A 14093-nucleotide genomic window follows, 5' to 3' on the forward strand; every position below is an offset into this window, starting at 1 on the left:
TGTAGTACAAAAGTTATGTGACTGAGTTGTTTTCCCACTCCCTCCTCTTGATGCCTTGGCTGGTCACAGGAGATGACCAGTTCAGGCTACGTATCTACTATTGGTAGGCATCTTAGCTGGGGTCATGTTTGTAGATTCCTGGGTGATTCCCTGGCATTGGATTTTAATTTTATTTTTAACCTGATCCCAAAATACCCTCCTTTCTAGTACTCTCTTTAAGTACTCTCATCCTCTGTGCCCCCCTAATGTAATCACATTCTCATCCCCCCTGCCCACAGTCCACACAGACCTTCTGTATTTCCCATTCTCACAGAGAACACTTTTTTTTAAACCTTAAAGAAATTTTCTTACGTATAATGGTTTCCAATTTTGTTTTCATAGGTTGTCTGTATTTGCAAATGTGTGTGTTTGTTTGTGTGAGTCTCAGTATGTGTTTCTTCTGCTTTTTCTTTGGCTCTTTTTTTGTTATTGATGTTTCTTTTGTTCTATTCTGGTTTTTTTATTTTTGGTTGTTTGTTTTTTATATAATTTTCTTTCATTGTTTTCAGAGAGAGAAAGAAAAGATGTAGATTTGGGTGGGTACAGATGTAGAAAGGATCTGGGAGAACATTTTTAGAGGCCTGTTTGTGTCCTAAAGAGAGAGAAAGAAAGGGTGGATTTAGGTTGGTAGCAAAGTGGTGATGGCTTGGGAGGAGCTGGAGGAGGAAACCAATAATTAAAATATATTGTATAAAAACCTATTCTTAATAAAAAAGAATCAAATAAGTAGTTACAAGGTAAATTTCATCAAGAGTTTTATAACCCTGAAAGAACAAATTCACACTAATTAAATGTGTAATTTAAAATAAAAAGCCCATTTACATACAAACCAAGTGACAGTTTTGTACTTACTACATGCAACAATGCCCACAAGAAGAGTGACATTGTTTCTGGACACAGAGGAAAGGATGAAGGCTCCATCTTGTTTAAATTACATCTATGCTACTTGTTAGTTGGCAAGGAATCCACCTCTCTGTACCTCTGTATCTGCATTTGTTGACTGGGGGTGATAATGGAGCCATGGATTATATGGGGATTTAAATATTCCCTGTACTACAGAAGAGTCATACAGGGAATGTCTATATGATAGATGAAACACTATCTATGGCAGGTCTGTGACTGGATTTGACCATAAGAGTAAAGAACAAAGAGAAAGTTCTTCACTAAGCAAAATCAAAAGTGTTTTGAAGAGATGCTGTGTAAAAGAGATGATTGTTCATCCATATGAATGAACCAGAGAAAACAAAACCCCAAAACCGACTATTCCTAAAGTTTAGGTTAGAGTTCCACACAATGACATTATCTAGATCTGCCTTGAATGTTGATATGGACACTAAGCATCATGCTTTTAAAAAACCAAGTGCAGTTCCTCACATGGCACTTCATGCCAGGATGAAACAGTTGGGGTATGTACCTTTCCTCATCAGATGGATAATACCTATGTCTCAGAGTTTGATTACTGAATGTGATAACATGTCTAAATTATGTAGAGTAGCATCCTGCAGGCAGTAAAAGCTATATGTAAATTAGTAACTGTCTTTCCTCTTTCACTTTCCTTATTTTTTTTACATATCTACCTAAGTTCCCTCTCCCTCATTCCCTCCCTCTTTCCCTCTCTCCCACCCTCTCATGTCCCCCAACCACCATCCACCCCTCCCATCATCCCCACTCCACATGTAGGGTGATACCTTCCAGGAGGGGTTATCGAAATTTGTCAAATCATTTGGAGTAGGGAATAGGACTTCGCTCCTGTGTCTAGGTTAAGAGAGTATCCCTCCATGGGGGAAGTGCCCGCAAAGTCCTTCTGTGCACCAGGGATATACCCTGGTTCCACTATCAGAGGTCCCTTAGAATGCCCAGGCCTTCTAGCTGAGACCCATGTTCAGGGGCTCTGAGTGAGTCCCATGCTGGATTTCCAGCTATCAGTCTGGGGGCCCATTAGCTCCTCCTTGTTCAGGTCAGCTGTCTCTATGTGTTTCTGCAGTGTGGTCTTGTCCTCCCTCTCTGTATCGGGATTCCAGTTGGGCTTAGTGTTCAGTTGTGGGTGTTTTCGTCTGTTTCCATCAGCTACTAGATGAGGGCTCATGATGGTCAGTAAGTTAGTTATTAATCTCATTATCAGGGAAGGGCATTTATGGTAGTCTTACCACTGTTGCTCAAATTGTTAGTTGGGGTCAGTCTTGTAGGTCTCTGGACATTTCTCTAGGTTCAGTTTTCTCTTCAAACCTATAATGGCTCCCTCTGGCCTCTCGCTTTCTCTTTTCTCTCTTTTCTTCCTCCCATGACTCAATCTTCATAGTCCCATGTACTTTCTCCTAATTTCCTCTCCACTCACTGCTCTCCCAAGCCCCATGTGCTCTGGAGATTTGTCCCTTCCCCCTTCTGTGAGGGACCTTATATGAATCTCTTAGTATCCTCCTTGTATCCTAGTTCCTTTGGCAATGTGAATTATAGGCTGGTGATCCTTTGCTCTAGGTCTAAAATCCATAAACGAGTGTGTAGTGGGATATTCACTTTGTCTCCTTCTGTGGCACTGACCACGCCCATTGGGGGGTGGAGCCATGGGCAGAAGTGATCTCTGGAAGGAGGTTGGAGAGAGCCAGGAAAGGCTCTCTCTTTCTGGCGTGACTCGGACAGGAGAGGATCGGGTTGAATTTCCTGGTGTTCATCTGTCTAGGTTGTAAGTTATTTCTCCCTGAATAAACATCTATTCGGCCTATTTGTTTATCCTGATCCTTATTTACCGCAATACAAGTGAGTACATTCCATGTTCATGTTCCTCTTTTTGTGACTGGGTTATCTCATTCAGGATGGTTTCTTCAAGTTTGATCCACTTGCCTGCGAATTTCAAGATTCCATTTTTTTTTTCTGCATAGTAGTATTCCACGGTGAGCATAGTTAACTTCCTTGGGTTGGAAATTTCCTCCCAGAACTTTCTATAGGGCTGGATTTGTAGATACATATTGTGAATATCTGTCTTTGTCATTAAATATCTTGTTTTCTCCATCTTTAGTGATTGAGAGTTTTGCTGGGTAGAGTTTGCATCCGTGGACTCTTACTATTTGTAGAACATCTATCCAGGAGCTTCTGGCCTTGAGAGTTCTCATGGAGAAATCAGGTGTAATTTTGATAGGTCTGCCTTTATATGGTACCTGACCTTTTTCCTTCGCTGCTCTTAATATTCTGTCTTTATTCTGTGTATTAGGTATTTTGATTATTATATGTCCAGTGGTCTTTTTTCTCTGGTCCAGTCTTTTTGGTGTTCGGTATGCTGCTCGTACTTTCATGGTCATGTCCTTCGTCAGATTGTGTTCTTCAGTGATTTTGTTGAATATGTTTTCTGTGCCTTTGAGCTGGGCTTCTTTGCCTTTTTCTATGCCTATTATTCTTAGGTTTGGCCTTTTCACAGTGTCCCACATTTCTTGGATGTCTTCTGATAAGGATTTGTTAGAGTTAAGATTTTCTTTGGTTGATGAATCTATTTCCTCTAATTTATCTTCAGTGCCTGAGATTCTTTCTTCCATCTTTTGTATTCTGTTGGTTATGCTTGTGTCTGTAGTTCCCGAACGTTTGTCCAGTTTTTCTATTTCCAGTATTCCTTCAGTTTGTGTTTTCTTTATTGTCTCTGTTTCAGTATTCAAGTCTTGAACTGTTTCCTTCACCTGTTTGTTTTTTCTTGCCTTTCCTCATTTTCTTTAAGATATTTGTTCATTTCTTCCAATTTTTTTTTCTTCCATTTCTTTAAAGGATTTTCTCACATCATGTGTGAAGGCTTCTATCATTTATATGAAGGTATTTTTTAAGTCTTTCTCTTCTGCTTCATCTGCTTTGGGGTGTTCAGGTCTAGATGTAGATTCCCTACATTCTGTTGGTGTAGATTCCCTAGATTCTGGTGGTGTCATGTTGTCTTTCTATTATTAGGTGTTATTGCATTGCCATCTTCTCATCGCTTTTTCCAGTGGGTGTAGGTGGTGTCTCTCTCCCTCTATGCTTAGGTGAGTCAGAATTTCGATGTCTCTTGCTCTGGGTGGTCCAAGCTCTCTAGGAGGTCTCTCCTCAGTCAGGGGCCCAGCAATAGGGGTCAAAGATCAGGCTCCAGCAGAGGTGCAAGGATGGGAGTCAAAGGTCCAGCAGGCAGGGACTCAGGATGGTCCTGATGGGATAAGCAGATCTCTGTCTGGGGCCTGGAGCTCAGGGAGAGGACTGGTGGTGGGGGTCAGAGATCAGGCAGGCAGGGAATCAGGGTGGTCCTTGGTGGACAGGCAGGTCTAGTGTGCTCAGGGCAGTTCCAGGAAGTTCCTTGAAGGATCCTTGAAGGATTGTTGGATCCAACCTCTCCAGCAGAGGCTAGGAATGGAGATCAAAAGTAGGCAGCGACTCGGGATGATCTGGCAGGCAGGGAATCAGGATGGTCCCATGGGGATAGGTGGATCTCTGGCAGGGGGCAGAAGCTCTGGCAGAGGACTGGCAGTGTAGGTCAGTGATCAGGCAGGTGGGGATTCACTGTGGTCCCATGTGGATAGGAGGGTCTTGTGTGCCTATTTTTCTTTTTTATTGTCTTCTTCTGCCTTTTGCTCTTTCTTGTTTACTTTTATTGAACTACAGTTTAATCTTCATAAGAGGGTTGTAGAACACTATTCATTCCTTATTTAAAGCACACACACACACACACACACACACAAAACAAAACACTTTTATCTCAACTCTTTTGCTATCATGTCTAATGTCTTTCTGGCTGGTGATCATAATGTCCACCAAGCTTTGTATGTGTCTATTCCTTTCTAAAGGTAGAAATGTTTCTTCAGATAAATATATTTTATTCCTGTATTATTAATAATTGATTATTTGAGTGCAAGTTGACATGCCCTCATCTTGTACAACTGACTTAGAGATATGTAGACAAAAGTATTTAACAATATCAAATGTAATAAGCTTCTCAGGAATTTTCCCATTCATGCCTCTTCGTAGTTACAAATTAGTTATTGCTCTATGTATATGAGTTCTGAATCTACCAACTCAGTCACCTTCAGTTGAGTTTGGTATAAGTAGACCTTTGATGGTGTATGTGCACTGTTCATATACTGTCTTTCTTATATGAGGTTGTTTCCCAAACAATACATGTTCCAACTATTTGTATACTATTTAATTATTTTATTTACATGCAGTATAGATATATTTAAAATTTACCAAAAGGATGTGTTAAAGTTATGCGCAAGTAGTTTGCCATTTTATTTAGGATGAACTGAACAATTTTAGATTTTGGCATCTGCACATGTTCTGGAAGCTCTTCATAGTAGATAGTATAAGATGATTATAATAGATAAATTCAAATACCCCTGGGAGACTTTTCCGGAATTTCTTCTTAATTTTTTTTACATTTATTTAATTAAGAGATGGGCAGGATTCACATGCCATAATGTACATGTGTTAATCAGAGGATAAATCACAGTAGTCTGATCTCTTCTTCTACCTTATGAGTTACTGAAATTGAAAGCTAGCCATCAGATTTGGTGGCAAGCATCCTTATTACTGAGCCATCTAACTGGTGGCCATTCATCCTATCTTTTAATTTGTAAACTTATATAATTCAATTTAAAATTTTAAATACCATCACAGCATTGTGGAAATAATGTGTATTTATTTCAACCCAGATGTAATATATGAAGAAAGTGGAGGCAACTGATGGTATTATATTCATTATCATTTTCATAGACTTCCCTTTCAGTATTCTTAAAATCTACACATTTGATCCAATTTAGTAGAAATGATGCATGCAATTTTAAATTCAGAGTTTTTAGCTTTCTACCACTGAACATTATTCTTCCATTTTACTTGAAAATATTTTAAATATTATATTGTGTATTATGTTATTTATGCATAATTATGTTTGTGTAAGTGAATATCAAACATAGTCTGTGGAACCTAAGGAAATAGGAAAAGGTGTCACGCCACCTCAAACTGGAGGTACAGGTGGTTGTGAACTGCCTGGCATAGGTTCTAGGATTTGAACTTGCTTGGATTCTCTGCAAGAGCAGCAAGCACTCTTAACCTCTAAGCCTTGTCTCCAGCTCCTGAAAATGTGTTGGAATGACACAATGTCACAGTATTTAAAAAGACATTCATATTTTCTCTTACTATTTCATGTTATTTCCAAATTTTGATCTTTTAAGTATTGTAGCAATACATTTCTTTGATTCCAAGTTTCTGTTTACATGGCTGTTCTTATGAAAATTAACTAAAAGAAGATCTATGATGAGGAACATACTTTTTTTATTTAATTTTATATAACAAAGTCCAATTAAATGAAAACAAACATTTATACACAATATTTGGGAATTTGGGCGTCGTTCTTTCCAAACTACTTCCTGCTGCTAAGGGGGGCTGTCATAGGGGATTCGAAGAAGATTCAGAAATCCTGGCTGTAGTCTGTAAGGCTGCTTTTTCCAGCTGTTTTGAATGTAGGATCACCTGGTACTCTGTTTCAGGTGGTCTGGCGTGATCAAACCACATTAGTCTGGAAGGAATCCACATCTTTTCATTTTCTGTGGAAAGAAAAATAGAAATCCTTTTCCCCAGTAACTTCTCCTTCAACTTAAATTTTGGAGTCAAAGCATTTTTTTTAATTTAATTTTTTACATGTGGATCCCAGTTCCCTCTTCCTCCCTCCCTCTCTCCCTCCCCCCAAGCCCTCCCTCCCTCCTTCCTTCCCTTTTACCCTCTCTGCCCTCTCTCATGCACTCTAAACACCCTCCCCTCCCATCCCCCCACCCCAAAACCATATGTAGGGGAATGCCATCCAGTTGGGGTCATGTAGATCTGACATGTCCTGTGAAGTAGGGACTAGGGCTTCTCTCCTGTCTCTAGATTAAGGCAGTTATCCCTCCATGGGGGATATGTTCGCAAAGTCCTTTTGTGCACCTGGGATACATCCTGAGGAACATACTTTTTAAGCCTCCAACTTCATGAAGAAGACTCATCTTGATCCTGAGACATTTGCCATGCTATAGTGAATTTATAACTAGTTTCATAGGTGTTCCTCATAAAAAAAATTAGCCATCAGTGGGTACTGTTTTTAAAAAAGAGGTCTACTGCATCCATAAAACATGTGATTTGTCTGCTTCTTAGCTGTATTGAATCTTCAGATGTTATCTCAGATAGAAATCATTATTTTTTCTACACAAGCTAAGAGGACCAAAACCAAAAATTAATACAGCATAATATACTTTGTTGTGGATTTGGTATCCTCATACAAATATCACAGGGAGGACATAAAAAAAAAAAAAACTGCATTTCACAGAATATTCTTGTAGTGGTTTTTTTTTATTTATAATTTTTTATTTAATTTTATATAACAAAGTACAATTAAATGAAAACAAATATTTATACACAATATTTGGGAATTTGGGCGTCGTTCTTTCCAAACTACTTCTTGCTGGTAAGGGGCGCTGTCTTGGGGGGATTCGAAGAAGATTCAGATATCCTAGCTGTAGTCTGTAGGGCTGTTTTGTCCAGCTGTTTTGATGTGGTAGAAGCACATAGAGACAGTTTACCTGAACAAGAAGGAGCTAAGGGCCACTAGACTGATAGTGGGAAGCCAGCAGGGGACTGACTCGGGCCCCCCTGAATATGGGTCTCAGCCAGAAGGTCTGAGCAGTCTAAGAAACCTCAGACAGTGGAGCCAGGATGTATCCCTGGTGCACAAAAGGACTTTGTAGTGGTTTTTGTAGCTATCTATCCTTCTAGTGATGAGATAATTGCCTAGTACTATTTCTTCAAGTCTACATGAAGAGATAATCTGAAGGCTGCTATATTTGTCCTAAGTCCAAGACACTCTTTATGCATTTCTTTTCATTTGTAAATTACTATAACAAGTGCTTTGCCTAAACTCTGTGATTACATCTGTAAAACAAATAAGCTGTTTCAATAGGAACTTTTCAATGCAGTGTATCTGGGCTGGCATAAGAAATGGGGTTTGTGGAAAATCACTGCCCTGTAAGGTATCCATGATGTGTGTATTCCCCACTCTGATATACCTCTCCTTCATTTTGCTATTTCTATTTTTATCTCTGATACCCTTGCAGTGTCCAGATCCACCGTGCAAACAGGACTTGCTGGCTTATCTGGAACAGATTAAATTTTACTCTCACCAACTGAAAATCTGCAGCCAAGTTAAAGCTGAGATCCAAAACCTGGGTGGTGAGCTCATCATGTCAGCTGTGAGTACTACCTGCCACATGCACCATTTTATACAGAGACACTAGAAACAGAGTAGCTGTGGTGACACTTACCACCATCTCTTAGATGAATTTACCATTGGACAAACTTCCTCATAGTTAGTATAAATTGCATGTAATATAAATGTAGTTACAAAAGAAAAAAAAGAAAGAAAAAAAAAAAAAAAAAAGGAAGAGGACGATTACCATCAGGGGAAGAGAGGAAACCACCAATCATTATTGATTATTTATTTCTGACCTAAGTTTTAGCCCAGTCATTACAGTCACTTTCTAGGTTTCTTTTTTTTTTTTTTTCTTTCTTTCTTTTCTTTCTTTCTTGATATAAAGTTGTGGCCTTACACTAGCATTACTTATTGACTAGCTCTGCCTTAATTATTAACCCATTTCTATTAATCTAAGTACTGCCACTTGGTCTTATCTTACCAGAGAGAGGGGAGCTGGTGTTATTCTCTCTCGGTCGTCTGTCTTGAATCCCCTCCCTACTACTTTCTTTTTCCTCCTTGTCTCCTAGTCCCACCTATCTTGCTTTGCTATTGGCCAACTGTGCTTTATTCATTAACCGATAAGAGAAACATATTTACAGAATGACATCTCCCATCAGAAGTTCTTCTGTATTGTTCCATCTTCATAGTGTGTCTGGCAGACTCCTCAGCAAAGCAGGAAACTGAACTGTCCACCTGTATTGGCAGTTTGTCAATCACTTTTCTCTGTCCTACAGAATGTCTGGCAGACTCTTCCATGAACCAGGAACCCTGTAGCAATGTCCATCTTGTATCAGCAGTCATTTTCCTGTGGGTCCTGCATGTACAGTTTATATAGCATAAAGTCAAACAGTCCAGACAAGAGCAGTATCTTGCCCAAATGGCTAGTTTTGCCATATTGAAAGTAAACTCCAAAATGAGTTTCTTTGATGTCCATCTTTTTTTCTGACACAGGTGGTGTTGCCAGGAGCAGTTATGTCTCACTGTCAAGAAAAACCCTAAACCATTTTAAATGCCTTATTCTGTAGGCCTTTGAAAGGTTTGAAGAGAATCTATTCATATCAAATACATCTCTTTATATCTAGAAATCCTAACTAACTTAACTATTAAGTTCAGACTCATAGGTAACTATCTATAATCTGTACTAAATTATATATTACATTTCTAAATGAGCTATATAAACACAATATCTAAACAAGAGGACAAATATACATATCACAAAACTGAACTTAAATTTGTAACAATAAATGAAAATCCATTCCAAAGCAAAGTGTTCATATCTATACCATAATCCCCTTTTTACCTTTAAAGAGATTGGTTGTGGTCATTAACTATTTATAACCAAGCCCATTTAAATGAAAACAAACATGTATAAATAATATTTGGGAATTTGGGTGTCATTCTTTCCAAACTGCTTCCTGCTGGTAGGGGGCACAGAAATCCTGGCTATAGTGGTCTGCAAGGATGCCTTGTCACAGCTGTTTTGAATGATGGATCACCTGGGATACGTTTCAGGGGGTCTTTCTTGATCAAACCATGTTAGTCTGGAAGGAATCCATCACTTCATTTTCTGTGGAAGCAAAAATAGCAATCCTTTTCCCCAGTAACTTGTCCTTAGACTTAATTTTGAAGTCAAAGCATTTTTAAAATGTATAAATTTAATTAATTCAGCAGAATTTATTTTAATAGTTGTTGCTATTTACTCAGCAGTCAAAGAAAACATACAAGTGTTTCCAGACTCTTTTTGAGCTTTCTGTCTTTATGTGGCTTTTTTATTACTCTACTTCTTCTACTTCTGTTTTTTCATTTCATTTTTTGAGACAGGGTTTTTCTGTGTAACTTTTGCTTGTCCTGGAAGTAACACTATGTATATAGTGTTAATTGGGTTAGTTGGGGACAGTCTTGTAGATCTCTGGACATTTCTCTAGGTTCAGTTTTCTGTTCAAACATATAATGGGTCCCTCTGGCCTCTCTCTCTTTTCTCTCTTCTCTTCCTCCCATGACTCAATCTTCCTAGTCCCACGTGCTTTCTCCTAATTCCCTCTCCACTCACTGCTCCCACCTATCCCCATGTGCTCTGGAGATCTTGTCCCTTCCCCCTTCTGTGAGGGACCTTATATGAATCTCTTAGAATCCTCCTTGTATCCTAGTTCCTCTGGTGGTGTGAATTATAGGCTGGTGATCCTTTGCTCTAGGTCTAAAACCCATAAATGAGTATGTACATACCATGTTCCTCTTTTTTGTGACTGGGTTATCTCATTCAGGATGGTTTCTTCAAGTTTGATCCACTTGCCTGTGAATTTCAAGATTCTAGGTTTCTTTTAAAAATGTTAAATAAGTATTTTTTATTACAGAGATTAAGGAATGTATCAGCTTTTGGATACTACATGGATAAGAAATCTGTAATCATATAGTACAGGTTTTTGGCCTTATAAAGTGTACAAAGGGAACTTTGAATTGAGTTCAGTAAAGTTTTGAAATAAATGAATGTAAAATTGCCCATTAATACAATTATTTCATTGTCATTATTTGATCTTAGTTTTCTATATATTGATTATTATAACACATAAATTCTGGTTTTGACATTTTTAAAAATACCATATGTAATCTTTGAAACAGAGAATTACAAATATTTTTGCATTAGAGGAACTTACATAAATTCTTTGTTGGCCTTAAGTTTCAAGATGTTCTTAAATTACTATGGTAGAAATAATGTCTGGTGGTTTTTGCTCATCATTTAATAACATTACATTATTTCTCCAGAGCAGGCACAGTAATAAAATAATATTTGATGTCTGTATTGGATTCAGTTATCAGTGACTTTGAGAAGGACATGGATGAAGATTATAAATTTAAGTTAAAGTAAAGCATGATGAACATTTTAGGAAACCATATTGCTAGAACCCTATTTCAAAGCCGTACCAGTGTACTTACAGATTAGCAACATCTCATCCTTCTGAATCCCAACATAGAGCTCTCTCTTAATGAATTAATGTTCTTGAAGTAAATGTAGTTACAAAAAAAAAAGAAAGGTTATCATAAGGGGCAGAGAGGGGGAACTAATCATTATTGATGCTCTATCTCTGGCCTAAGTTTTAGCCCAATCATTACAATCACATTCAATGGGAACATTCATTTGATTGTTTTGTTCTTTAATATCTGAAGCAGTGCAATGGAGAAAGGGCAAATACCTTCTTTTGGGGGTCACACAAGGAAATGTCTGTGCCTTCTCCTTGGTGCTCAGCATTGAATCTACTAAGAAATTGAGTCCTGCAAGGCAAGAGTGAATAATTAAGAAAAAAAATTGGTAGGATTTCTCTTTTGCTTTTTATTTATATAAAGGTCAGAGGAGAAAATAAAGATTTATTTCCTTGATACACTGATTTTAGAAAAGCACACAGATGTATGTCAGTGTTTATATCCTTTCACTTTTCAAAGAAAATATATTTTATTAAATCACAAGCCATAAAAGCCCTATAGACATGTATACATAGAAATATACACATATTCATGGATACACAAACACAGTATTGAAAGAATTGTGCAGGTACAGGTGATTTTTTCTGCATAGGATGTTATTATATACTGTCTGACTAGTTATACATTGTAAATATCACAAGTAAGAAGTGAATTTACTTCATAGATCCCAGTGAATATTATAGCTTGGTCTACATCAAACATGGACAGAAGATATGTGACTGTTTACAAGCTACATAGATAAATTTTCTCATAGTGTCCTTTATAGTGTGTTGAGTGTCTTACATAAGATACTGAATAACTACACCAAGATGGGAAAGACTGTATACATATTGGCTGTTGCTCTCCTGTGAGGACAAAGTTTACAGCAATACTTCTAGTCAAATACTGAGCACTGTTATTTCAGGAAAAGATCTGGAACCGATACTTAGTGTTTTATTTCTACTGACAGTGTCTCTTGCCCATTATTTAAATTAAAAACATTGGAAAATTATAGGCCAAATCACAGAAAATCAATGACAACCTCTGCATGAACACATTGCATATGCGCATTAAGCTATCTTAGCTATATTTTTTAATTTCTTTTTTATTTTTATTTTACATATTGATCTCATCTCCCTCTCCCACTGTCCTTCCTTCTTTCCCTCTCACCTCTCATGCCTCCCGACTGCCCTCCCCTCCCATCCCCACTCTCCCCAAACTCCACATGTAGGGTGATGCCCTCCAGGATGGGTTGTCTAAATCTGTCAAGTCATTTGGAGTAGAGACTAGGACTTCTTTCCTGTCTCTAGGTTAAGAAAGTATCCCTCCCTGGGGGATGTCCCCCAAAGTCCTTTTGTGCACCAAGAATACATCCTGGTTCCACTTTCCACTGTCTGAGGTTCCTTAGACTGCTCAGGCCTTCGTAGCTATATTTCTAAACTACTAAACATCCAGTCATTTTTTTTAAACCTCGTTCAATATTTCCTAGTCATCATCTTTACAAGGTACAATTTCATACACATTTTATTCCAAATATATACAAAGACTTTTGTCTTACTCAGAGCAAAGCTGTCAGAAATGTCTGATGCATATCCACAGTTCCAGTCTTGGCAAGGCTATTAAAACACATGGTTTCCATACTAATAAATCAGTGGCTTGTTTAAAATCATCAGAGAAGCTTCCTCATGCAGCCAGTGGGAACAGATACAGAGAGACACAGCCAGATAACATACAGAGAGTGAGAGACCTTGAAACTCTCATCCCTAAAAGGGATGTCTCAATCAAATCTCTAACCTCAGAGCTTAGGGGACTCTGCAGAAGATGAGGTGGGAAGAGTATAAGAAACAGAGTGGGTGAAGACACCAAGAAAACAAGGCCATCTAAATGAAGAAGAGCAAAGCATGAGGCCTGCACGGGTCTGCACCAGGTCCCCTGAGTTCATACATATTATGGCTTCCAGTTCAGTATTCTTATGATGAGAATTCCTGTTGTATAAATGAGTGGTTCTCTGATTCTTGAGCCTTTTCTTGGGCTCTTTTGCTTCTTTTCATATGTTGTGTCAACTTTGATGTGGTCGTTTTTGTTTCATCTTATTATATTTTACTTTGTAATGTTAAAAATGAGTAACTGAGATCCCAGCCACTAGGGTAAAGAAAGGTTAACAACTGAACTGTCATCTATGTCTATTTTGAGAGGAAAAATCAGTTTTCTCTAATGGAGTGACACTGTGTATCAGCTACTCCAGGTCAGGCCTCATGTTCAGGAGTAGTTGACCAACACATAACAGACTCTACAGTTTTATGTGTGCTTTTATATGGTTATAATTTGGTGTTTTGGGGTTATCTTCTTCTTGTTCTTGTACTTCTTCTTCTCCTCCTCCTTCTTTGGGTGGTGTTTTTATTTTTTAGTTGTTTTTTGTTTTATTTATTTGTTTTGCAGGACTTGTTATTGTATTGAGTTATTGTTTTTTTGAGAAATACCTTAAAGTTGGGTATGTAGGGAGGGGGAGAGGATCTGGATGGACTTGTGGGAAGGGAATAATAGGATCAATATATATATATATATATATAAATTTTGAATTGTTTTAAATAAGACTGTCTATATGAAATGTATTCTTGAGATATATAAATGTATTTTACCTTCACCACTGTTGGGTGTGGTGATGCAAGTCCACAAACTTTACATATTGTATGGAGGGAATAGGCAGAAACCATTTCAAAGTCAGGATTTTCCATTTCAAAGGGAAGCCATTGCGTATCCATGTACCATTGTGAATCCAGAGCTATTTGCCATCGTTTTGCCCATAATTTTCCATTAGAAAAATAAACCTGCCAGAGGAAAGCATTGTCCCTTTTTACATTTCTTGACATCTGCTTGCAGG

The 14093-nt window shown here is 38.0% G+C and overlaps 1 protein-coding gene across 1 annotated transcript in view; it reads left to right on the top strand.

Annotated features, from left to right (window-relative positions):
* The window catches only part of Ctnna3 (catenin alpha 3), a 1153843-nt gene that overhangs the window by 1096854 nt on the left and 42896 nt on the right, over positions 1 to 14093 (top strand). The window contains exon 12 of the mRNA XM_051186834.1: positions 8121 to 8255. Coding sequence (XP_051042791.1) covers positions 8121 to 8255 — 135 coding nt within the window. The remainder of the gene's footprint in view (positions 1 to 8120; positions 8256 to 14093) is intronic.

Source organism: Phodopus roborovskii, unplaced genomic scaffold (genome assembly GCF_943737965.1).
Source record: "Phodopus roborovskii unplaced genomic scaffold, PHOROB, whole genome shotgun sequence".
NCBI lineage: Eukaryota > Metazoa > Chordata > Mammalia > Rodentia > Cricetidae > Phodopus > Phodopus roborovskii.